Raw genomic sequence first — 24797 nt, forward strand, 5'->3', positions numbered from 1 at the left:
AAATTTTATGTATCAACAATTTCTCGATCGTACTGTGTCTGGCGTATTAAGAGAAAATCTTGGGTACTCTTGCAGGGTGTGATAGTTGATATGCAGGGAATATGAAATTGATACACATTTCAAACAGTCATTATATTATACTTGGATATACATAACAACAATTCAAACTGTCATCACACCCATGCTAAAATACTTCCCTTTACCTCACTTCCTACCAAAAAAAGAGTAAAAGAAAATCCACAAAAGTAAATACATGTATGAACTTTAATGCAGTATCTTTGGTATCATTTGAGGTTCATCCATAGTCAAGCACTCAAGCTGATCTCTTTCATTACTGGTGCAGGCATTCCTTTCTCTGAAGTATCAGATGTCTCCTTAACAGAAGTATCAGTTGGCTACATGCATTCCTTTCTGAATGCTCTCTTTCTTTGTTCCTTTGACTGCTAAAGTTTGAATATTTAACAAATTCATGGATTTGTTTCATACTCCCAACTTTTATGGTTGAAGATGCACTGCATTTTACATCCAGTGATTCAGGTACCTGAGAACAAATTTGAGAGGCCTGTAACTGATCTTGTAATACACTGTGGCTTTCAAGCACTTCATTTGCAGGTTCTCCAAGTTCTAAAATAGAGCTGATGATGACGACCAAATCTGTTACAAAATGCTCCTGGTAATGCTCTTTGCATTTGCTGAATAGCTGTTACATTGCTTTCAATCCAGTTTGACTGTCTGATACATTCTGATTTCTGGGTTTAAAAACAAAGGTTATGACAATCATTTTTTTTTTCTTATAATTTTTTTTACAAATTTAGCACATGGAAGAAGTCAACAGGAAAATCCATACAGAGCCTTGTAGTGCCCTTTAACAACTAGCACAATGGATTGGGTCGAGGTCCTAATTGGTGCACATACACATCAGAGCCAGTTGTTAAATGGAACCTTATGGCCGGTGAAGAAAATCTTTATGTCTAGCAATGGATTTTGTCCATGCAATTGGCTTTCAAACTCTCATAGAAACCTCAAAAGAACAAACTCCTCATCATTTCAAGCCAATCCAAACAAGCATATATAATTTACCATTAAACCTGTGTCAAGACGATCCTAGCAAACAGATGATGCGTGAAGGGAAGGGAGTTAAAAATAAAAAATAAAAATAAGAGAACCCAACTGACCTTCATAGTTTATGACAGAAGCAAAAAGGTTTGTGTTGGAGCTTTCCATCCATACCAAATCCAGCAAAGTTAGTTCCCAAAACGGGAAATCTCTCCTTTCCATCCTTTCTTCCACTCTGAAAATCTCTAACCCTCTTCTCACTGTCAAAGATAATATACCAAAACCACCATAACCCAAAAGCCAGTAATTTCCACATGAAATTTCATACACAAAACCAATGCAAACACAAAAGTAAAAGCCAAATGAGAAACAATTTCAACACAACAAGAAAACCTCCCACCTAAAATTCTCACACCAGAACCACCATTTTCATGAGAAATAAAGCAAAAAAGAAGAGCTTTTCAGCTTCTTCATTTAAAAACCCAATAAAAAACCACTCAGTTGCAAAAGAAAAAAAAAAGACTGAAATTCCACTCTAATCAGACCACCATTTCAGCACCAATTCAAAGATTCAAAATTCCCACCCTTTTTTTTTCCATTCAAAATCTTCTTGAGAACAAAACCCACATGCAGAAACATGAAATCTCACCCCACTAAATCACCAAAGTCCCATCTTTATCATACAAGCATCCTCAAAATTCTCCTAAAAACAAAACCCAAAATGTCAAATTCAATCCTCCAAGCAAACAAAACTCAAGATGCTAAATTCATTTCCTCCTAGCAAACAAACTTGAGAAATCATGTCCTTAAAGCTATTAAAGCTACAATTAGCACAAGAAAGTGAGGAGAAAATAATTTCAAAATTACCTGATTTTATCTTCTCATCTAGAGTCCAATTGGATGTCCTTTGAACTAGTTCAGTCAAGGGTGAATGCTCAGGACTGAAACAGTACATGTCCTATTTTCCAAGTAAATAGACAGTTTCCTCTCGTAATTTGAAAATATTAATTCCATTAGCACGTAAAAACTTAGATGCCACACTGGTTCCTGTAAACAAAAGATATACGAAATAGTAAAAAAGAAAGGGATGTTATTGAGTGCTCATTGAGAAACAATATTAACATCTAATCAGAACTTAACTGGAAAAGGTACCGACAAAGAGAGAACTTCAGTTGCCCAGTAAATAGGCATATAGCTACATTAGTTAAAAGATAAAGGAGAAGCACGATACGCTATTGAACTAGATGTTAATAATCACCATGAGAGCTGCTAGCGAATACTTATGTATAACAAATAAAAAAGAAAATAGAGTCCTAGAGTAAAGGGTTATCTTTCTAAACTTAGTAGCATGTTTCCTGTCATACTGTACTTACACAAGCGCAAAATAGCCTAATACAGGTCTCAACCTCTGATCATCATGAATGAGGTTGTTAGAGAGGTCTAAAGCTTGCCTGCAAATAGCAAGAGCTATCAACCTAATCAAATGCTCGACTCATAGCTACTAAATTCTATTTATATAAATCACTTAGCAGCTACAAGTTGGACACCTTATTTGGACACAACAGCTTAGTATTTGCCACTAATAAGAGACAAAGACTCAACGATGAACGCTATAAGTTAGAAAAGGAGTTCTCTCCATGCTAGAGGCTTTATAATATTCTCTACAAGTTATATAATGGAGTTGTCTCCCTTCTATAGGCTTCATACAGAGGGGGTCTTCTTTATTTGATTTCTGTAAAACCTATACACACCAACATGCGCATATCATATTTCTATTCCTCTGTCATGGGCTGAGATGGACACATAGTTGAACTGAATTGTGAAAATTTATTTTTGCCAAGAGGAAACAACAAAAATTGGCGATGTCTCTTAGAATTTATAACGAGGAACTAGCACACAAATTGCGGTTACAATTCCTTTTGGCTTGAAAGGAATGTCATTGTGATTTGGAGGCCAATCTCTCAATATGGTGCAAGGTGAGGTAACTACAATTCAATCATTTCCATGCTTCTACTCTTATAGAGTTGCTAGAATATTATGAGTTAATTCCACATTGCAACCAAACACACTCTGAAACAGCCTCAAGCTAGGACAAGTCATAGTCAAACAAACCAAGGGCATATACCATCTGCTTGAGCACATGCTCGATCAGGAGAAAGAAAATTAGAAATAGCTCCAAACTCTGTTTCTCTGAGATCCCCCTCCCCAAAACAGGCCTGTAACTGCTCCAAATCTCCTAAATCATTGTAGTAGCTTCTAAGCACTTTGTTCGCAGGTTTATGCTCTAAAATAGATCTGATGATGATGCTTCCCCATTAAATCTGTTATCACATGCTGTTGGTAATGCTCTTGGCATTTGCTGAATAGCTGCTGCATTGCTATTAATCCGTTTCAACTGTCTGATACATTCCGGGTTTAAAAACAAAGGTTATGACTGTCATTTTTTCCTTATAAAATGTATGGAAATTTGAAGCATGGAAGAAGTCAACAGGATACAAAGCCTTGTGGTGCCCTTTAACAACCAGCACCATGGATCGGGTAGAGTTTCCAATTTCTTTATGAGGAGTTTTGTATTAGTGCACATACATATCAGAACTACTTGTTAAATGGAACCTTATCCTGTGAATAGAATCTATATGTCTAGCCAAAGACTTCTTCCATAGAATTGGCTGTCAAGCTCTCGCAATAACCTCATAAGAACAAAGGAATTGAGGGAAGAATACACTCCCAAGCATTTCTAGCTAATCTAAACAAGCATATATAATTTATTATTAAAGCTATGCTAAGAGAAACCTAGCAAACAGATTAATACATGAAGAGAAGTGAAAAAAGAAAACAAGAGACAAAATTGACCTTCGTAGTTTATTCTACAAGGAGAAGGCTTGCATTGGAGCTCTCCATCCATACCAAAACCAACAAAATCACTTTCTAAATTAGGAAATCTCTACTTCACATCCTCTCTTCCACTCCAAAAACCTCTCACTGTCAAAGATAATACTTATGTTGTCCATAGCCCAAAAGCCAACAATCTGCATCAGCATCATTTTTGGGTTCATGCCCTAAAATGAAGGAGGCAAAAGGAATGAAAACAGCACCCAACACATCAAAACACCACCGCTGGGAGTGGGCGTTGGCGACAAACACCTGATCTGGGAAAAGTAGGGAGCTGTATGATGGGGTTTTCCTCCTCAGATCAGAGGAGAGATGGAGCTGCGGGTGCAAAATTTGGAGTGGTTCACCGCGCTGCTCGACCAGTCGTGGGTTCGAGTCCTGCCACGACTCAATTTCCAACGGCTTTGAGTAATTATTCTCCAGGGTGCTCGACTGGTCGTAGGTGGTCCACGACCGGTCTTAGGTGGCTCTCGACCGGTTGTGGACTCGGTTCGACCAGTCGAGGTTATGCAGATTCGTTTCACGATTTTGTGTAGATTTCATGTCGTAAGTCCTTTCGCAACTGAGATGCGGAAAGGAGTTTCCTAAAACTATAAAAAGGGGTCCCTAGGATTTTCTAAGGTATGAGAAAGACTTGAAAAACACAAGAGGGCTTTCAAAGGTGTGAGAAAGAGAGGAAAAGAGAGAGAGAGGAAACTTATAGAAGGGAGGTTATGCTCATGGAGGTTATCTACTGTACGGTTTATATCTCAGCGCTTCTATGTACTTGTAATCGGTGAGATCTCTCCGTTTTTCCTTTTGTTTCTCTTATTATTTATCCACTTCTACATGAGTGACGAAGGTTGTAACGTTTTACTTCATAGTGGATTGTTGATTTGGACGAGATCCCGTGGTTTTTACATCTTTGAGGGTTTTCCACGTAAAAATCTCTTGTGTGGTGTGTGATTGATGCTTTGATTTATTTCATTGCTTTATTATCCCATAATTTTGGTTTGTTTCGGGATGCTAGATCATAAGGTTTTGCGCAATGCCCCCAACAAAGTGGTATCAGAGCTAAGTTCATTGAACGAGTAGAATCGATTTTGAATTATGGAAGGTGGCTCATCAAGGATGATCAGCATCAATGGTTCTAACTGGAACATATGGAAAGCTAAGATGGAGGACTTGCTTTATTGCAAGGACCTATATTATCCAATTTTAGGCATATCAGCAAAATCCAAGGATATGTCTGATGATGATTGGAAGAAGATGGACCGAAAGGCGGCGGGGTTTATTAGACAATGGCTGGATGATTTTGTGTTCCACCATGTGTTTATGGAAACTTCAGCCGCTAGCCTATGACTGAAATTAGAAGGGCTGTATGAGAGGAAGACAGCCGATAATAAGATTTTTCTGATAAGGCGACTTGTGAATCTCAAGTTCAAGGATGGTGGTTCTGTGGGCGAGCACATGAATGAGGTCAGTAATATAGTGAACCAACTCTCCTCTATGAAGATGGTCCTGGATGATGAATTATAGGCTTTGCTATTGCTTAGTTCATTACCTGACAGTTGGGAGACATTGATGATGTCTCTAAGTAACTCTGCACCAGACGAAAAGATATCCATGGAACAGGTAACCAGTTGTCTCTTTAATGAAGAGATAAGGAGAAAGTCTCAGGGGTGTACTCAGTAAGAGGCCCTTGTGACACAGGAAAGGGGGAGAGGAAAGAACAGGAAAGGCAGGAATGCCCGAGATAAATCAAGAGGCAAGTCGAATAACAAAAAAGATGTTGAATGCTGGAATTGTGGCAAGAAGGGCCACTATAAGCATGAATGTCGTAAAGCTAAGAACGACAAGAAAGGAAAAGGGAAAGAAGATGAATCAGATTCCACTGTGGTCGCTTCAGATGGCGACGTTGTTATTATTCTTTCAGCAGATCATGATGTATGTCTCACGGATACGAGCTAAGACATTGACTATGTGATTGACTCAGGAGCTTCTTTTCATGCGACTCCACGCAGGGACTTCTTCACAAGCTACAAGTCAGGGGACTATGGGACCGTGAGGATGGAAAATTCTGGCGTATCGAAGATCGTGGGAGTCGGTCATATTTGTGTGAAAACTGATGTGGGCTGCATATTGGTTCTCAGGGATGTGAGACATATCACAGACCTTCGCCTCAACTTAATGTCGACAGGAAGGTTGGATGATGATGGTTATGAAAGCCGGTTTGCTGGTGGGCGCTGGAAGCTCATCAAGGGTTCGTTGATTGCAGCCAGAGGAAAGAAGTGTTGCACCCTTTACAAGACAAGTATCAGTATATGCAAGGATGGGTTGTACACAGTGGAAGATTCAGCTATTGACATGTGGCACAGGTGTCTAGGTCACATGAGTGAAAAAGGGCTTTAGCTACTAGCGAGGAAACAGCTCTTTCCAGACGTGACAGGTATGCCTCTTAAAGCCTGTCTTGATTATTTATCAGGGAAACAACATAGAGTTTCATTCAGTAAATCTGCTTCTCATGTTAATAAAGTACATGCATTAGATTTGGTTTATTTTGATGTTTGTGGTCCTATGAGGAGAAAAATCTTAGGTGGGGCATTGTATTTTGTTACTTTTATAGATGATGCATCTAGGAGGGTTTGAGTTTATGCTTTGAAATCCAAGGACAAGGTCTTTAGTGTGTTTAAATTGTTTCATACTATGGTCGAGAGAGACAAGTAGATCATTGAAGTGCATCTGCACTGACAATAGTGGTGAATACATTGGTGACTTCCATGAGTATTGTAAGTCCCTGGGTATATGGCATAAACAGACGGTCCCCGAGACCCCCCAGCATAATGGTATAGTTGAGCGAATGAATCGCACCATTGTTGAGAGAATCAGATGCATGTTATCCCATGCAAAATTGCCCAAGACGTTCTGGGGAGAAGCAATGCACACGGCGGTGTATTTGATAAACAGGTCTCCATTAGTCCCGTTAAATGGAGAAGTACCTGAGAAGGTGTGGACTGGACAGGATCCATCGTACAGTCATCTTAGGGTGTTTGGATGTAGGGCATTCATTCACGTACCGAAGGACGAGAGGTTCAAGCTCGATATAAAGATCAGACAGTGTGTATTCTTAGGGTATGATGATGAAAAGTTCGGTTACAGATTGTGGGATTCGACCAAGAGGAAGCTCGTCAGGAGTAGAGAGGTGGTTTTCTTTAAAGGTCAGTGTATAGAAGACATTGGTAAGCCAGAAAAGAACCAGCCTAGTTCAGGTGAGCTAGAGGACATGGATCCGATTATTCCTCCCGTGATGCCTGATGACGGGGGAGTACAGCGAGGTGTAGAGGACGAGGGAGTTCCTTTAGAAGATGGACCAGGGGAGCAACCTCCACTTGATCCACCTGTTGAGCCACAGGTGAGGAGGTCATCTAGAGACAGACAACCATCCAAGAGGTACTCGCCGCATGAGTACATTATGTTGACTGATGGGGGAAAGCCAGAAGATTATTCTGAGGCCTTAGCCGACGAGCATAAGGGGGAGTGATTGAAAGCTATGCAAGAGGAGATGAAATTCTTGCATAAAAACCACACATATGATATGGTGAAATTGGCTAAGGGCACGAAAGCTTTGAGCAATAAGTGGGTGTTCAGAAAGAAGGTTGAGCAGAAGAATTCACAGACGAGGTTTAAGGCCAGACTTGTGGTGAAATGTTTTGGTCAGAGGAAAGGCATAGACTTCAGAACAATATTCTCACCAGTGGTGAAGATGACATCCATATGGGTGTTGCTTGGGATGGCGGCTAGCATGGATCTGGCGATAGTGTAGTTAGATGTTAAAACTGCCATCCTATATGGTGACCTGAAAGAAGAGATCTACATGCACCAACCAGAGAGGTTCGAAGTCAAGGGCAAGGAGCATATGGTGTGTAGGCTGAGGAAGAGCTTATACGGGCTGAAACAAGCTCCACGGCAATGGTACAAGAGTTTGACTCGTTCATGTTACAGCATGGGTATGACAGAACGGAGTCGGACCACTGTGTGTTCACGTACAAGTTCTCAGATAGTGATTTCTTAGTTCTGCTATTATACGTTGATGACATGCTCATAATGGGAAAAGACATCAAGAAGATCGACAAGCTGAACCAGGAGTTGGGCAAGTCCTTTGCAATGAAAGACTTGGGCCCGGCTAGACAGATCCTAGGAATGGAGATAACCCATGACAGAAGCAGCAGAAAGCTTTGACTGTCACAAAAGCGGTATATTGAGAAAGTCTTAAAGCGGTTCAATATGAATGCAGCGAAGCTGGTCAGTACTCCATTGGATGGTCACTTCAGATTGAGCGACAGACAGTGTCCCAAAACGAAGGCAGAGGTGGAAGAGATGCAGAAGATACCCAACGCGTCAGCTATAGGAAGTTTGATGTATGCTATGGTGTGTACACGCCCAGACATAGCATATGCGGTTGGTGTTGTCAGCCGGTATCTTGCCAATCCTGGCAAATAGCATTGGGAACGGTGAAATGGATACTGCAGTATCTAAGAGGCCCATCCAGGTTGAGCATATACTATGGTGACGGTAAACCTGTGTTAGAGGGCTACACAGATGTAGATATGGCAGGTGACATAGACTCCAGGAAGTCTACATCAGGGTTCATGTTCACGTTTGCAGGGAGAGCGGTTTCTTGACAGAGCAAGCTATAGAAGGTTGTAGCAATGTCGATGACAGAAGCCGAGTACATTGCAGTCACAGAGGCATGTAAAGAGATGTTTTGGATGAAGAGGTTCCTATAGGAACTTAGCCTGAAGCAGGAGGAGCACGTGGTCTATTATGATAGTCAGAGTGTTATACACTTGAGCAAGAATCCAAGTCAGCATTCTAAGTTGAAGCACATAGAGATTCGGTATCACTAGATCAGAGATACTTTGGAACAGAAGGTGTTACAGCTTGAGAAGGTCCACACGGACGATAATGGATCAGACATGATGATTAAGGCTTTGCTCAAGGGCAAGTTTGAGGTTTGTAGAAACCTGGCTGGCTTGAAGAAGGTGCATCCCTCCTGAGTCGGAAAGGGGGAGATTTGAGTGAGTTTTCCTCCTCATATCAGAGGAGAGATGGAGCAGAGGGTGTAAAATCCGGAGTGGTTCACCGCGCTGCTCTATCGGTCGTGGGTAGTGCATGATCAGTCGTGGGTAGTGCATGATCAGTCGTGGGTGGCGCTCAACCAGTTATGGGTTCGAGTCCTACCACGACTTAAAGTCCAGCGACTTTGAGTAATTATTCTCCAGGGTACTCGACCGGTCGTAGGTGGTCCACGACTGGTTGTAGGTGGCTCTCGATTGGTCGTGGACTCGGTTCGACCAGTAGAGGTTATGCAGATTTGGTCCGCGATTTTGCGTGGATTTCGTGTCGCAAGTCCTTTCTCAACTTAGATGCGGAAAGAAGTTTCCTAAAACTATAAAAAGGGGTCCCTAGGGTTTTTCTAGGGTATGAGAAAGACTTGAAAAACACAAGAGGGCTTTCAAAGTTGTGAGAAAGAGAGGGAAAGAGAGGGAGGAAGCTTATAGAAGGGAGGTTATGCTCGTGGAGGTTCTCTACTGTGCAGTTTATATCTCAGCGCTTCTATGTCCTCGTAATCGGTGAGATCTCTCCATTTTTTCTTTTGTTTCTCTTATTGTTTATCCACTCCTGCGTGAGTGACGAAGGTTGTAACGTTCTACTTCATAGTGGATTGTTAATATGGACGAGGTCCCGTGGTTTTTACCTCTTTGAGGGTTTTCCACGTAAAAATTTCTTGTGTGGTGTGTGATTGATGCTTTGATTTATTTCATTGCTTTATTATCCCATAATTTTGGTTTGTTTCGGGAGGCTAGATCCTAAGGTTTTGTGTAAGGCCCCCAATACTGTATGGGTGGGCAGCGGATTGGCTGGTGTACCTCACACCAGCTATATAGGTGCTGTATTGTCGTCAGCAAGTTCTATGGGTCTGATCATGAGGTATGTGTTATATCCAAACCGTCCATCCATTTTTCGAGCTCTTCTTAAGTCTCGAGACGAAAAATAAGACAGATCTAACTATCAAGTGGACCACACTGCAAAAAGCCATGAGGGATTGAACATCTACCATTGAAACCCTTTTTGGGGTCAGAGAAGTTTTGGAACAATATGAAATTTGTTTTTCCTCTTCATTCGGGTCTTTGTGACCTTATGAACATATTGGATGGAAAATAAACATTGTGGTGGGCCTACGAATTATTTAATGGTGAAAATCATTATCTCTGCTGCTATTTGTGGTGTGGTCACGATGTTCTTTGGATATGATTATTTTTTGGATCATACTCTAAAATGATCTCTAAAAATAGATGAACGGTGTAGATATAGATCTCCTTTGAACCATTCGTACAACTCGGAGCTCGAGGAGTGTCGGTGCTCGTCTTCGCACGACACATACCTACAACAACTATATAGTTGTAGCAGCGGCTACTCCTGTTGCCACCAGCTCTGTGGCTGATGTTTAGTGCTCTGTGGGCCCCGCCACGATGTATGTGTTTCATCCATTTCGTTCATCCACTTTTAAATATCATTTTATTGCTTGCTACAAAAAACAAGAAGGATATAAATCTCAGGTGGAACACACCACATGAAAACAATAGTGATTGGATATCCACCATTAAAATCCTCCTAAGGTCCACTATACTGTTTATTTGACATCCAATCTGTTGATTAGGTCATACAGGCCCAGATGAAGAGAAAAAGCAAAGATCATCTCGATCTAAAACTTTTATGGCCCCTAAAATGTTTTTAATGATCGATCCTCATTCAACACTGTTTACTGTATTGTGGTCCACTTGAGATTTATATATACCTAATTTTTAGATTCATATCGTAAAATGATCTTTAAAAATGGATGGACAGCATGGATGAAACACATACATCATGGTGGGGCCCACATAGCACTGACTACCGGCCATTGGCTAGTGTCGGGGGAGTAGCCAATCCGTTTCTGATGTACATAACCAGAACTTCCTGCGAAGGGCTTTCACCGGAAATCCCCGTCCCTGTCCGGGGGAAACGGATTGGCTACTCCCCCTGCCACCAGCTCCGTGGCTGATGGTTGGTGCTTTGTGGGCCCTACCATGATGTATGTGTTTCATCCATTCCGTTTATCCATTTTTATAGATCATTTTATGGCTTGATTCCAAAGATGAGAGGGATATAAATCTCAGGTAAACCACAACACATGAAAACAATAGTGATTGGATATCCACCACTAAAATCCTCCTAAGGCCCACTATACTGTTTATTTGACGTCCAAACTGTTGATTAGGTCATAGAGGCCCAGATGAAGAGAAAAGACATATATCAGCTTGATCCAAAACTCAACATTGTTTCCTGTAATGTAGTCCTCTTGAGATTGCGTACTGACCCCGCCCGTCACTAGCTCCGAACGGGCAGTTCTGTGGGCTGGCCCATCGTAATGTATCTGTACATCCAAGCCATATATCCCTTTTCTCAGATTATTTTAAGGCATCCAAACAAAAATGAAGCAGATACAACGGTCAAATGGACCACACCATAGATGACTCTTGCATTTAATGCAACTGTCCTTTAATGCTCTGTGCATTTTAATGCAACCAAGCTTATTATTTGCTGTGGTACACTTGAGCGTTGGATCTGCTCATTTTTGTGCTATGCCTTAAAATGATTTGAGAAAAGGAAAGGTAGTACGCAATCCGCGTCCGTCCGGGCGGGGACGCAATCAGCGTCCATTTATCCAGTCTCTGTGACCTTTCCAACAACAACTTCGATGGCAAGTAAACATTAATAATGTTTGAGCGCTACTATGAGCCATAAAAAGTTTTTAACGGTTAACGTCAATCACCACTGTTGCCTATCATGTGGTACCAATAAGATACAGATTTGCTTCATTTTCGGAACCATATCCTAAAATGATCCTGAAAAATGGATGGACAGCGTAGATATACAATACATACGACAATGTGGGCCCCCAGTTCTCATGTGAGGCAGGGCCCGCACATAATCTCCTGCAGCAAAAGTGAACGGCTACGAGTGCTTCTGCACGTGAGATGGTGTTCAGAATAATAACTGCAAAATAAATTTAAAACAGATATACCTTCTCAGCCATTTCTCGACACTGGAATATCTCCAGAGATTTTAGAGCTCAATGATGTTATCGTAATGTTATTCAGAAGAATCTTCCTGAAAGTAAAATATTAAAAACAGTTACTATAAACTAATAAATCATTAGAATTTTAATTACACCAGCCTAAATGAAATCATAAATGAAATTCCTTTATAGTAATAAATTTTGCCATTTAAGCTGAAAAAATTAAAATATTCTAAGATTTTGAAAATCCCACACCATTATCATAATAATAGCGCATTATCAATTTCCCATGAAAGTATCGTGATATTTTAAAAATACTGTCGATATTCGTCACAATGTAAAACATGAGCTAATGAAAGAAATCTACTTCACCTCTTCTACTTCTCAGGAAGCTTCTTTGTAAATTGTGGAGCAGAGGGACCTGGCGTTCTCGTCTTCCCACTCTAATCCTTCCCACCATTCTCTCTTGCCTTCTATTTTTCCTTTTATTTCATGGATGCTTGAGCTGAAGAGGGAGAGCTTCTTCAACTTTGGACAAGAAATTACTTCCATCTCTTCCAAAGATATAAACATAAATCGCTGGCTACAAATGCTTTCTAAATCTAGTAAGGCATCCAACTTTAGGATGCGTAATTTTGGGAATGAATTATGGGGCAGCTTGTCTCCTTCTATAATCTCTTTCATTCGAAAACAATACGATATGTCAAGCTCCTTTAACTGATGTAGTTGCTCTACCATACTAGAAGAGAAGAGACTCCTTAACTTTTCACAATTACGAACCCGTATACTTAGGAGGTTTTGCAGGCTTGTGTTCAGCGGAGGAGGCGCTCCACCATCGAATACCTTCTCCAAGTTTGGTAAATCATAGAGATGCAAACTCTGTAAACATTGGAATGAATCATCTCCAACCTCTCTCCAGTCTATAAAGCATTCCACTCCACTGCATTCAATGACTCGAAGTTTTCTTAAGCTCTTTAAATCGCCTTGGAACTTAGAAAGACTTGTTAAACCTTTGCTTCCAAACAAGTCTAAAGAGAATGCATGTTTTGTCAACCCCTCAATCCCGCAGGGGAATTTGTCACATTTACAAATGCTTATATGCTTATCAGAAACAGGCGCGTAAGGTGTAGAGTTAACCTCAACATGGAAACTTGTCAAGCCCGAAAACCATCGATGGAACATATCATGTGCGATGAAGCCATTAAGATTGGACAAACTGATACGTAAAGATCTCAGGCGTTTCATGTTCACAGCCTCACCGAAAGTAGCTCCGTCCACGTTTTCCTTCAAATGCCACATGCTTACTTCCTCCAGACTAGGTAGCCCGTATATCATAGTGAAGGGAATTGCAGTGAATGAAGTCGATGATATATCCAACCTCTTGAGTTTAACCAAGCTTTCAATGCCTTGAGGGAAGTTTCTGAGTCCAGAATCTGAGAGATCAAGAATTTGGAGTTCCTTCAGCTTTCCCAATGGCAGCACCTCCACTAGATTTCTGCAGAGTCTTAGAATGAGCACACGTAGATTCACCAATTGCAATAATGACATCGGGAGAGATTCAATGCCAGTATAAGTTAGATCAAGGATCTGTAGTTTTGGCATGAGCTCGAAGAAATTACTGTGAATGGTACGTAATTGATCGTTTTCATTGAGGAACAAGGAGATCAAGTTAGGACAATCTGGCGTAATATCGAGATGCTTTATCTTGTTGCGCATCAATGAAATCCTTACAACCCCTCTCCACATATTCTCTTCAGGTGGCTGCACTAGTCCCTCCCCGGCTTTCACAAGGAATTTTGAGCCTTCAATGGACGACGATGGTGAAGTGATCCATATAGCCAAGTCACGGAGCAAATCATGCATCCTAACATCTTCATCTCCTTCAAACCATTCCTCCAAGAGGCATGCGTCCTTGATTGTTTCAAGGATGTCATGTCCCTTGTTTGATGCTTCTTCGAAGTTATGCACATTTTTTATGAATCCTTCCTCCATGGCCCAGAATCTTACTAGCCAATCTATTGGTATTTCATAATCTTCCGGAAACAATGAGCAATACAGGAAACAAGATTTTATCTCTTCATTTTCTAGGCTATCATAACTAAGTTTCAAAGGAAGAAACACTTGACGCTCCATACCTCGAATCTCAGGTGATGCTCCTTCCAATGCCCTCAATGCATTCCTCCATACCTCTTTTTTATCCTTGCCACGCATGGCCCCACCCACTGTCTTAATCGCAAGTGGTAATCCGCCGCACTCCTTTGCAACCTCCTCAGCTACCGGTCGAATCTCTGATGACAGAACTACATCCCCACATCTTTCACAGAACAAATTCCATGCTTCCTCAGGCGTAAGAGCTCCGACTTTAATAAACTTATCAGCCACCATTGCATTACACGCTGCGACGGATCGGGATGTTATCACGATCTTGCGTCTGTTTTGCTTGTCTGGCTTTGGAATTCCAACTTGGTCCAAGCTAAATGCTTCCCATAGATCATCTAAGATGATCAGATACCTCACATTCTTCAACCGAGTAAACAGCCTGTCCCGCTTCTCTGCCATACCTTCGTTATCGCCGAACGTGATATCCAAATTCTTTCCAATTTGCTCTTGGATTAATCCCAAGTTGAGGTCCTTGGACACAGTTACCCAAATCACGATGTTGAAGTAATCAGTTCCGATGAACTTATTGTTTATGGCTTTCATGAGAGTGGTTTTCCCTATTCCGCCCATCCCATAAACGCCTATGATGCCATTTTCCTCGTCGTGTAAGCATTCCCATATCTTCTCCATGGTTTCCTCGGACGTGCTTTGCTGTACTCGTGGCAGCGAGGGTTGCATTTCCAACACTGGCGGCCGGCGAGGGCTCTCAGCCTTATCGAAGACCCATTTAGCTTTGAGGTTTTCACATCTTTGAGCTTTTTAACGACCCTTTTGCCCAGCTTGTAGCGAGAGAAGTGATTGGTGCAACAACCGTTCAAGCACGTTCTAGGTTGCTCGAATTCCCTTCTTAAATCATCGACTTGAGCTTCGATAGTGGTGACGTCCACAAGCCAGTTCTCCGCTTGGCGAACCCGTGTCTTTCCGACTGATATAGCATGGTTGACGTCCGCTTGAATTTCGTCACGCCTGTCTTGTAGTTCTTGCGTTTCCTTCTTCAATGTCTCTACATTGTTATTAAGGTGTTTGAGATAACCGATCTGCTGAGAAACAGGAGCCCAGAAGAAGAGAATGATCTGCACAACTGGACCCAAGAAATCCATTCCGGACGGATGGATGGATGGATGGCGTTTTTGAAGGTGGCAGAGGAATGAAATGAAAGTGCTGCCCGAAATAATGCTTGTGAATATGACTTCAGTTCCGAGAGCTGAGGAGAGAGAGCAAGAGAAACTGTAGAAACAAAAAAATAATAATAATTAAATTAAATTAAATTTTAAAAAAAAAAAGAAAAAGAAAAAGAAAAGAGAGAATGGAATTAGAGACGGAAGTGGTTCGATGCTGTGTACAAAGTAGGGAAGCGGATCGACCGGACGCGGATTGCCTACTAACAGCGACAGTGCTTCGTGAGTTCCATCGTGGTGTACCACAAATCAGCTACCATAGCTGGTGTATGTACGTGTCGCGCGAAGACGAGCGCTGACGCTCCTCGAGCTCCGAGTTGTACGAATGTTCAAAGGAGATCAAAGTTACATGGGCCCATGATGATGTATTTTTTATATCCACACCGTTCATCCATTTTTCGTGATCATTTTAGAGTACTATCAACAAAATGAATCATATCCAAAGATCAACTAAACCACACCACAAATAGCAGCGGAGGTAATGATTTTCACCGTTAAAAATTTCTTAGGGCCCATTATAACATTTATTTTCCATCCAATCTGTTCATAAGGTCACAAAGACCTGGATGAAGGGTAAAAACAAATTTCATATTGATTCAAAACTTGTGTGAACCCCAAAAGGGTTTCAATGGCATATGTTCAGTCTCCCACTGCTTTTTCTAGTGTGGCACAGTTAATCGTTTAATCTGTCTTATTTTTCATCTCAAGCCTTAATATGAGCTCGAAAAATAGATGGACCAGTTTGGATATATCACACACATCATGATAGGACCCACATAACTTGCTGACGTCACTACACCCACAGGTGTGTGGTGCACTAGCCAGTCCGTTTCCACAAAATAGGCGTGTGACGCCCGTTGTGACGTGATGTTTTAATCCCACCCAATCTATCATCACGTTGCGGCACACTGGTGTATTGATGCCAATAAGTACTGTAAGTCCCATCATAAGGTATATGTTATATCCAAACCATCCATCCATTTAGCGAGCTCGTGGTAAAGCTTGAGCTGAAAAATAAGACAGATCTAATGCTAAAGTGGACCACACTGAAAAAAGCAGTGGTGGATTTAACTTCAACCATTGAAACCCTTTTGTGGGTCACAGAAGTTTCGGATCAATATGAAATTTGTTTTTCCTCTTCATACAGTTATTTGTGACCTTATTAACAATTTAGATGGAAAATAAACATTATGGTGGGCGCTGCAAATTTTTTAACGGTGAAAATCATTATCTCGCTGCTATTTTTGGTGTAGTCCATTTGAGATTTGGATATGATTAATTTTTCAGCTAATGTTCTAAAATGATTTTGAAAATTTGATGAACGGCGTGGATATAATAAATACATCATTGTGAGGCCCATGTAACTTTGATATCCTTTGAACCGTTCGTACAACTCGGAGCTGGAGGAGCGTTAGCGTTCGTCTTTGCACGACACGTACATACACCAGTTATATAACTGATGTGTGGTACACTAGCCAATCCACTTCCACAAAATAGACGTGTGGGGCCTACTGTGATGTGATGTTTTAATCCCACCCAATCTGTCCATCATGTGCGGCATCCCATTGTTGGAAGCGGATTGGATTGTGTACCACACACTGGTGTATTGACATCAGCAAGTATTGTGGGTCCCATCATGAGGTATGTGTTATATCCAAACCATCCATCCATCCATTTGGCGAGCTTGTGCTAAGGCTTAAGCCGAAAAATAAGACAGATCTAAAGCTAAAGTGGACCACACTGAAAAAAGCAGTGGTAGATTGAACTTCTACCATTAAAACCCTTTTGGGGTCACAGAAGTTTCGGATCAATATGAAATTTGTTTTTCCACTTCATATAGGTATTTGTGACCTTATTAACAGCTTAGATGGAAAATAAACGTTATGGTGGGCCCTACAAATTTTTTAACGGTGAAAATCATTATCCTGCTGCTATTTTTGGTGTGGTCCATTTGAGATTTGGATATGATTAATTTTTCGGCTAATGTTCTAAAATGATCTTGAAAATTTGATGAACGGTGTGGATATAATAAATACATCATTATGAGGCCCATATAACTTTGATATCCTTTGAACCGTTTGTACAACTTGGAGATGGAGGAACATCAGCGCTCGTCTTCGCATGACACGTACATACACCAACTATATAGCTGGTGTGTGATACACTAGCCAATCCGCTTCCATAAAATAGACGTGTGGGGCCCATTGTGATGTGATGTTTTAATCCCACCCAATCTATCCATCATGTGCAGCATCCCGTTGTTGGAAGCGGATTGGCTAGTGTACCACAGAGGGGTGTATTAACGTCAGCAAGTATTGTGGATCCTATCATGAGGTATGTGTTATATCCAAACCATCCATCCATTTGGCGAGCTCGTGGTAAGGTTTGAGCCGAAAAATAAGACAGATCTAAAGCTAAAGTGGTCCACACTGAAAAAAGCAGTGGTGGATTGAACCTCTACCATTAAAACCTTTTCGTGTCACAGAAGTTTCAGATCAATATAAAATTTGTTTATCCTCTTCCTTAGGGTATTTTGGACCTTATGAACAAATTGGATGGAAATAAATATTATGGTGAGCTCTACCAAATTTTTAACGGTGAAAATTATTATCCCGCTGCTAATTTTGGGGTGGTCCATTTGAGATTTGGATATCATTTATTTTTGGCTAATGTTCTAAAATGATCTTGAAAATTTGATGAACAATGTGGATATAATAAATACATCATTGTGAGGCCCATGTGACTTTGAGATCCTTTGAACGTTCATATAACTCGGAGCTGGAGTAGCGTCAGCGTTCTTCTTCGTACGATACGTACATACACCAGCTATATACTTGATGTGTGGTACACTAGCCAATCTGCTTCCACAAGATAGACGTCTGGGGCCATTGTGATGTCATGTTTTAATCCCATCCAATTTGTCCATCATGTGCGGCATCCCATTGTTGAAAGCGGATGGCTAGTGTACCACACACAGATGTATTGACGTCAGCAAGTACTGTGGGTCCTATCATGAGGTATGTGTTATATCCAAACCATCCATCCATTTGGCGAGCTCATTGTAAGGCTTGAGCCAAAAAATAAGACAGATCTAAAGCTAAAGCAGACCACAGTGAAAAAGGCAGTGGTGGATTGAACTTTCTACCACTGAAACCCTTTTGGGGGTCACAGAAGTTTCGGATCAATATGAAATTTGTCTTTCCTCTCATGCAGGTATTTGTGACCTTATTAAGAGTTTAGATGGAAAATAAACGTGGTGGGCCCTGCAAAATTTTTAACGGTGAAAATCCTTATCCCGCTGCTATTTTTGGTGTGGTCCATGTGAGATTTGGATATGATTACTTTTTTGGCTAATGTTCTAAAATGATCTTGAAAATTTGATGAACGGCGTGGATATAATAAATACATCATTGTGAGGCCCATGTAACTTTGATATCCTTTGAACTGTTCGTACAACTTGGAGCTCATGGAGCGTCCATGCTCATCTTCGCACGACACGTATCTACACCAGCTATATAGCTGGTGTGTGGTACACCAGCCAATCCGCTTCCCCGTTGTTGGAAGCTACGTGGGGCCACTATAAGAGTGAGATGGAACACCTACCGTGGAAACCTATAGGCCCACAGAAGTCTGGGATGAGACTAATATAAGTGTTTTCAGTTCATCCGGGCTGTTAGGACCTTATGAATGATTTGGATAGCAAATAAACAACGTAGTGGGCTCCGTGAATATTTTTTCCTACCCACAACAATTTAAAAATAAAATAAAATATTATTAATGGTCATCCAGTCAAAAGTAAAAAATAAAATATTATTAATGGTTATCCAGTCCAGAGTAAAAAAATAAAATATTATTAATAGCTATCCAGTCAAAAGTATATTGTTGATGGAATAAGTAGCGATGAATGCTATGCTTGAATGAGACATCATGGTACACCAGTCCAAGGGTTATGATTATTTTATCAAGAAGGCTATAGCATATATGGTCCATCAATTTAAGGGTCATATTTGAGAGATGTGCGTGGATATGATTATTTTATCAAGAAGGCTATAGCATATATGGTCCATCAATTTAAGGGTCATATTTGAGAGATGTGCGTGGATGAGGTATAAATGTGCTAAATTTGGTATAAGACAATAATATATTTTGTCTAATCATATTCTACAAAAGATAAAAAAAAAAAAAGATAATAAAAGAAAATATGATAAAGTGTTAATTTTCAAACCTTTGTAGTTTATTACTAATTAGATTTTTATGAAAAAAAAAAAATTTATTTTCAGAAATCAGAATGTTCTTTAGACAAATTATTAAACAATTTTTCAGTACTCATAAATACTTGAATTCAGCATTTTAAGTTTTCAACAACTAAATTAATTTTCAAATCTTATTTTTAAATTTATGGAACGGTACCTTTTAAACTGACATTGTTTCTAGCTCTCTTATTCAGCTCTCTCAAAACTTATTTAGCTTTTAGATGAGGATGAACTCAATTTATAAGTTTGAAATAAAAGATAACACTTTCAATAGTAAATACTACCCTACTGACACAGTAGAATAGTATGTTGCCAATGCAATAATACACAACATTAAATATTATATTACTACAATAAAAACACTGCATTTTCATGTTCCACAATCTACATGGCAGGACATACATAAATGAGGGATGGCCACAATCACATTTTCATGTGCCTAAACATTCACTTTGCCTTCCCAACACTAGAACTATGAAACATTAACAGATTTAACATAATGGAATAAACATTAGTAAGACTTTCTCTATTTTTTACTAACATCATCCTTGTATTTAGTTGTTTTTGTTACAAATCAGTAATTGGAAGTGAACAGTTGTACGTGTCATTCTGTTTACATGTATTTAGGCATGTTTACAAGTGAGGTCAATAGTTGGTTGTATTAGTTCCTTATTTCATGCATAAGTCTTAGGTAGTTTCCTTGTTTTAGTCCTAGTTTTAGGGAAGACATCCCCACATCTGTGTAGTGGGAAAAGTTGGGTGTGTAGTGGAAAAAGTTATAAATAAAGTCTACAAAAACGGAAAAGGAATGAAGGAAGGACATGAAGTTTATTTCCAAAAAGTTGTCTGCAGCAGGGATTGAATCCCTTTAACAATCCTATAGTCTTTTTTTCTCTCACCATTGGTCGACCAAAGAAGACACCTAAATTCATTCCGCCTTCACCTCACTTGATCCCACGTCCACCACCAAAACCCAGGTCATAACAGTTTTCAAGAAGCCTATAATGCTCATATCATAGCCATTTCAATCAATCAGACCAGTTCTTCCTAAAAGCATAAGTGTGTTCCACCTAATGAATTTATCGGCCTGCTTTTCAAGACAAGATGTTTGTATGGCCTGGATCCCTCACAAGTTTGTCACATGGAGGGGCCCACTTCTCAGGACTTTGAGTCCATTAGTCCTTTGAAACAGTGTTAAATCTAATTGTCCTCCAATCAAAGAGAAATGGTCACATAACCCTTTCTTTCCCTCTAACATATTATTCTAAATAACATCCAATCCGTCAACATGGTGGCCCTCAACATAAGGATCACCAAAACCATGGATATTCAAACTCATTAGTTGGGGTCCTTACTCTTGTCCCGGTGGTAGACTCACAAGAGTTTCAACACCAGGTTAAGGGTTCAAGTACCCATAGGTGGTGAAATCCCAAAACTCATCAGTTGGGCTTCACCATCGACATTGATGGGGAGAAACGATTTATTTTGTGGTTGTGGCCTACCTAATTAATGAGTAGATTGGTCCTATGTTTCCCTAAAAGATGTTTATGGTGCAGCCCACCTTTTGAATGGCTTGGATGATCCACACAAAATGAACGTTTGGCAGGGAGAAATCATAGTACAGAAAGTTCAGGTAGAAGCTTTTGCTTGTGAACATTTCTCAACCACAGGAAATGTATGAACAAATCCGCATATGAGGCCCACCATGATCTTCCAGAGGCATCCGACATGTCCATCATGTGAACCCCCTAATTTTCTCCTGTGTTACCCTAAATCAGGCTGATAAAAAACTCAGGGTATGCCACACCACAGGGAAAGTTGGGATGGAGACTCCCACCGTTAAAATCCTTCCAGATCATATTTGGGGTCTGCTGATTTTGCATATTCAATCCAAATCGTTCAGGGGATGCATAAACAGGATGAATGAACACCCAAAAAATTAGGCCATTTCAAAACTCAGGTGGGTCACGAAATGTTAAAGCATGATTTTACAAGATAGGCCCACCTGAGTTTGGATCAACCTGAGTTTCAGAAGCCAACAAGAATAGGAGGGGCCACACGTGAAGGATGGATTAGATGTCACTAAAACATCACAGTAAGCCCCACACGTGAGTTTGTTGGTAGAAACATGGTGTGTATTGGATCCGGCCTAAAACAATGAACTGATGATTGTGACTATCATTTAGATGGATAAATGAATTTAGAACAAATAAAAATAAAATTTCCAATTACCAATGACTAACATTCAATTCTAAAAATAAAAGGTTAGGATATTCTACCAAGCTTGATTATGGACCAATAGTTGGTTGCTCCTGGCTATAATATGGACAGTTCAAATCGTACACCTCAGCATGTGTCCTTAGGAGGGAAAATGCGCTGACATTGGGAAACATAAGCTAAATACACAAGAGAAGAAGAGATTAGTATTTATCACAAAGATATAAACACCTCATAAATGTTATCAGGATGTCTTCAATCTAACTGCTGTTAAGGGTACGTAGATTCCATCAACTAACCACTCGATGCCATAAAAAAAGTTTAGAAAAATTCCAGTTGCTCCTTAGATGGTTTTAGAGTTGCTACTCGATGCCATGGAAGGCGGCTTCAATGTCATCGACTAGTCTTTAATGGCTGTCAATGCCATCAAATGTCCCGTCGATGCAGCGCGTAGAATTATATAAGTGCGTAATTTGTTTCTAATTCCGATTGTGATAGAATATACATCAGTGTAATCGGAATTAAGATATTCTAAGTGAATGTTAAGACATTCCTAGGGTGTTCCAGAGCAAAGCCAGGGTTTTGAGAAGAGATTTTGGGGTTGTTTAGATTAGTAAGCGCATTCATATCTTGTAATATCATTTAATAGTGGATTGATTGTTGCTTTGTGCCGTGGTTTTTTTCCATGAAATTTTTCCACGTAAAAATCATGTAATCTTTGCGTGTTTTGGTTTGTATTTGATTTTGCCTTGCTTGATTGAATTCGAATTTGCTTCTACGCGATCCCCTAATAGGCTCACCGTGTATAGATCATCACATCGATGTATTTTGGGACCATATTGACATGTGTCGAATTCAAACCGTGCTTCATGTTAAGCCTTCCATAAAGATACAAAACTCAGGTGGGCCACACCGAAAGAAATAATGTAAAATTAATTCACCAACCTAATATTCTGATTTCAAGTGATTTGACCAACCTGATATTCCAAAAGTCTTGAACTTGATAGGGTGTATCTTACTAATGGGCTGGATGGGTATAGACATAAGGGTGGGCCACAATACAATTGTATATTTTTCTACGATGGGCCCTTGCCTCGATCGTTCTCACTATTTTGGCACCTGAGTTTGATTTTGGACTGAAATTTAGGTAAGAGTTAATAATAAATGGGTGTAGCTGGTGAATGAAATATATTTCTAGAAAAAAAAAACATGATGGAATGACTACAAAGCTCTCCTTTTGTATCAGATCGACACGGCCCATTTGCAATGACATAGACAGATCATGTCCGAGGCAAGTCCACCAATGAATGCAACAACTCATGCCAATTGATCAAAAGGTGTAAAATCATGCCTAAAATCACAAAATTCACCATGGTGTAGCCCATATGAGTCCATCTTGGTGGGGCATGTTAGATGGATGAATTGGATAGCATATACAAACCATAATGGATACCACACGCCTTTTAAAAGGTTTTTAGGTGGGCGTCTATCTGAACATAGCCACCTGATTTATTTTCAAATCAGCTAGATTTTTGGGTTCATGTCCAAATTTGACATTTGCTCCCATTCAAATGAGCTAGATTTTTGGTTTCATGTCCAAAATTGTCCTTTGTTCCCAAAAAATTAGCTAGGTTTTTGGGTTTATGTCCAAATTTGGTCTTTGCTCCTGGGGAAAATAGGTCGGCCAATAATTCAAGGTCAGGTCAGGCACTCGTGCACTTAACCAGGGAACCTAAATGGGAAATCTGCCACTCGGCTCTGCAAGAAGCAACAGTCGGGTTCAAGCTCGGTCTCTTGTCAGCAGGTTGGGAAATAGGCCGACCTACACAACACCAAAGGAAGCCCAAACACGTGTCGAAAGGATCAGGTCAGGACCCAGTCAGCGTCCCCCCAGCTCAGGTTGGCCAAGACCACATCGGCCTCCTACTGCACACCTCCGGTGATTCCAAACAATCAAAGATCTGCTCTGGATCTTGTCCAAAGAACTTGGAAAGTATCTGCGACACGCTCGGGATCCCGAGATCTTTACCAAGGATCTCGGAAAATTCTCCCAGTCATTCAGGATCCGAATCCTTCTACAATACGCACCTACCAAATACGAAGATCTCCCATACATCATCACCTCTTCTCAACTATAAATAGGAACACCTCTAATGGTAAAAGGTACGCACAATTTCTAGCCTAAAACTTCTTACTCAACTAGACCCAGATTCCCTACCTGACTTATGTATCGGAGGGTCCCTTGTACTAGTTAGGGTCTCCTTTGTTCCTTGTGCAGGTATACGAAGGTTGAGCGGAAGGCTAACCAAATTTTTGTATCAACAACTCTCAAAAAATCAAGTTGATTCAATACTTATGTGCATCACTGCTAAAGTTTTTGAAAACAAAGCAGAAAATAAAATTTCTTGAAGGTTTAGATCAATTAATTAAGCTTTGTGGATCACCAAAAGATATCATCATGCATCTACAATTAATTAAAAATATTGAGACTTTAGATCTACTCATACCTTTTAATCGTTGCTATTGAGTACTGTTGGATGGTCGATGTTGTATTTGAAAGGAAAAAGTTCTTTTTCAGATTTATCTCAAATGAGCAGATGAAGGAAGCCTATATACACAACCTTAGGAGAAGGGTGTGGTTATGGGCAGATATAGTTTTATATTATCTATATATATAAAACTATATATCATAGCGCAAAATCTATGGATGTGACTTCAATTTTATGAAGCTGAGGAGAGGAAGGCAGAGAAACTGCCGAGAAAAGAGAGAGTAAATCACTTGAAATTAGAGCAAATCACTTTTAAGAAGCTGAGGAGAGGAAGGTAGAGAAACTGCTGAGAAAAGAGAAAGTAAATCACTTGAAATTAGAGCAAAGGAGAGGAAGAAAGAGAAACTGCTGAGAAAAGAGGAAGCAAATCGCTTGAAATTAGAGCTGAGGA

At 40.2% G+C, this 24797-nt stretch overlaps 3 protein-coding genes across 6 annotated transcripts in view; all 3 read right to left on the reverse strand.

Moving 5' to 3' along the window:
• LOC131236185 (disease resistance protein SUMM2-like) overlaps nucleotides 1–2011 on the reverse strand; it is a 33765-nt gene extending 31754 nt beyond the window's left edge. The window contains exons 1-2 of the mRNA XM_058233318.1: nucleotides 1924–2011; nucleotides 1176–1316 (exon numbers count right to left, since the gene is read on the reverse strand). Of these exons, the coding sequence (XP_058089301.1) occupies nucleotides 1176–1316; nucleotides 1924–2011 (229 nt within the window). The remainder of the gene's footprint in view (nucleotides 1–1175; nucleotides 1317–1923) is intronic.
• LOC131236183 (disease resistance protein At4g27190-like) overlaps nucleotides 1–24497 on the reverse strand; it is a 96901-nt gene extending 72404 nt beyond the window's left edge. For 2 of the 4 annotated variants that reach the window (XR_009166610.1, XM_058233315.1), the window contains exons 1-2: nucleotides 24365–24491; nucleotides 21920–22016 (exon numbers count right to left, since the gene is read on the reverse strand). The gene's annotated coding sequence lies outside the window, so the exon portion shown is untranslated. Of the gene's footprint in view, nucleotides 1–21919; nucleotides 22017–24364 lie in introns of all 4 variants that reach the window. The other 2 variants (XR_009166612.1, XR_009166613.1) reach the window with 2 other exon arrangements.
• Nucleotides 99–15647, reverse strand: LOC131236182 (probable disease resistance protein At4g27220). Its single transcript, XM_058233314.1, has 8 exons — nucleotides 15631–15647; nucleotides 14977–15436; nucleotides 12422–14920; nucleotides 12056–12141; nucleotides 3910–4038; nucleotides 1924–2103; nucleotides 1176–1316; nucleotides 99–742 (listed from the first exon to the last, which is right to left on the reverse strand). Exons 1-3 carry the CDS (start codon nucleotides 15645–15647, stop codon nucleotides 12434–12436), a joined length of 2964 nt encoding a protein of 987 aa, XP_058089297.1. The 3' UTR covers nucleotides 99–742; nucleotides 1176–1316; nucleotides 1924–2103; nucleotides 3910–4038; nucleotides 12056–12141; nucleotides 12422–12433.
• Nucleotides 24498–24797: the final 300 nt, after the last annotated feature.

The sequence above is a fragment of the Magnolia sinica genome, unplaced genomic scaffold (assembly GCF_029962835.1).
Source record: "Magnolia sinica isolate HGM2019 unplaced genomic scaffold, MsV1 ctg266, whole genome shotgun sequence".
Lineage (NCBI taxonomy): Eukaryota > Viridiplantae > Streptophyta > Magnoliopsida > Magnoliales > Magnoliaceae > Magnolia > Magnolia sinica.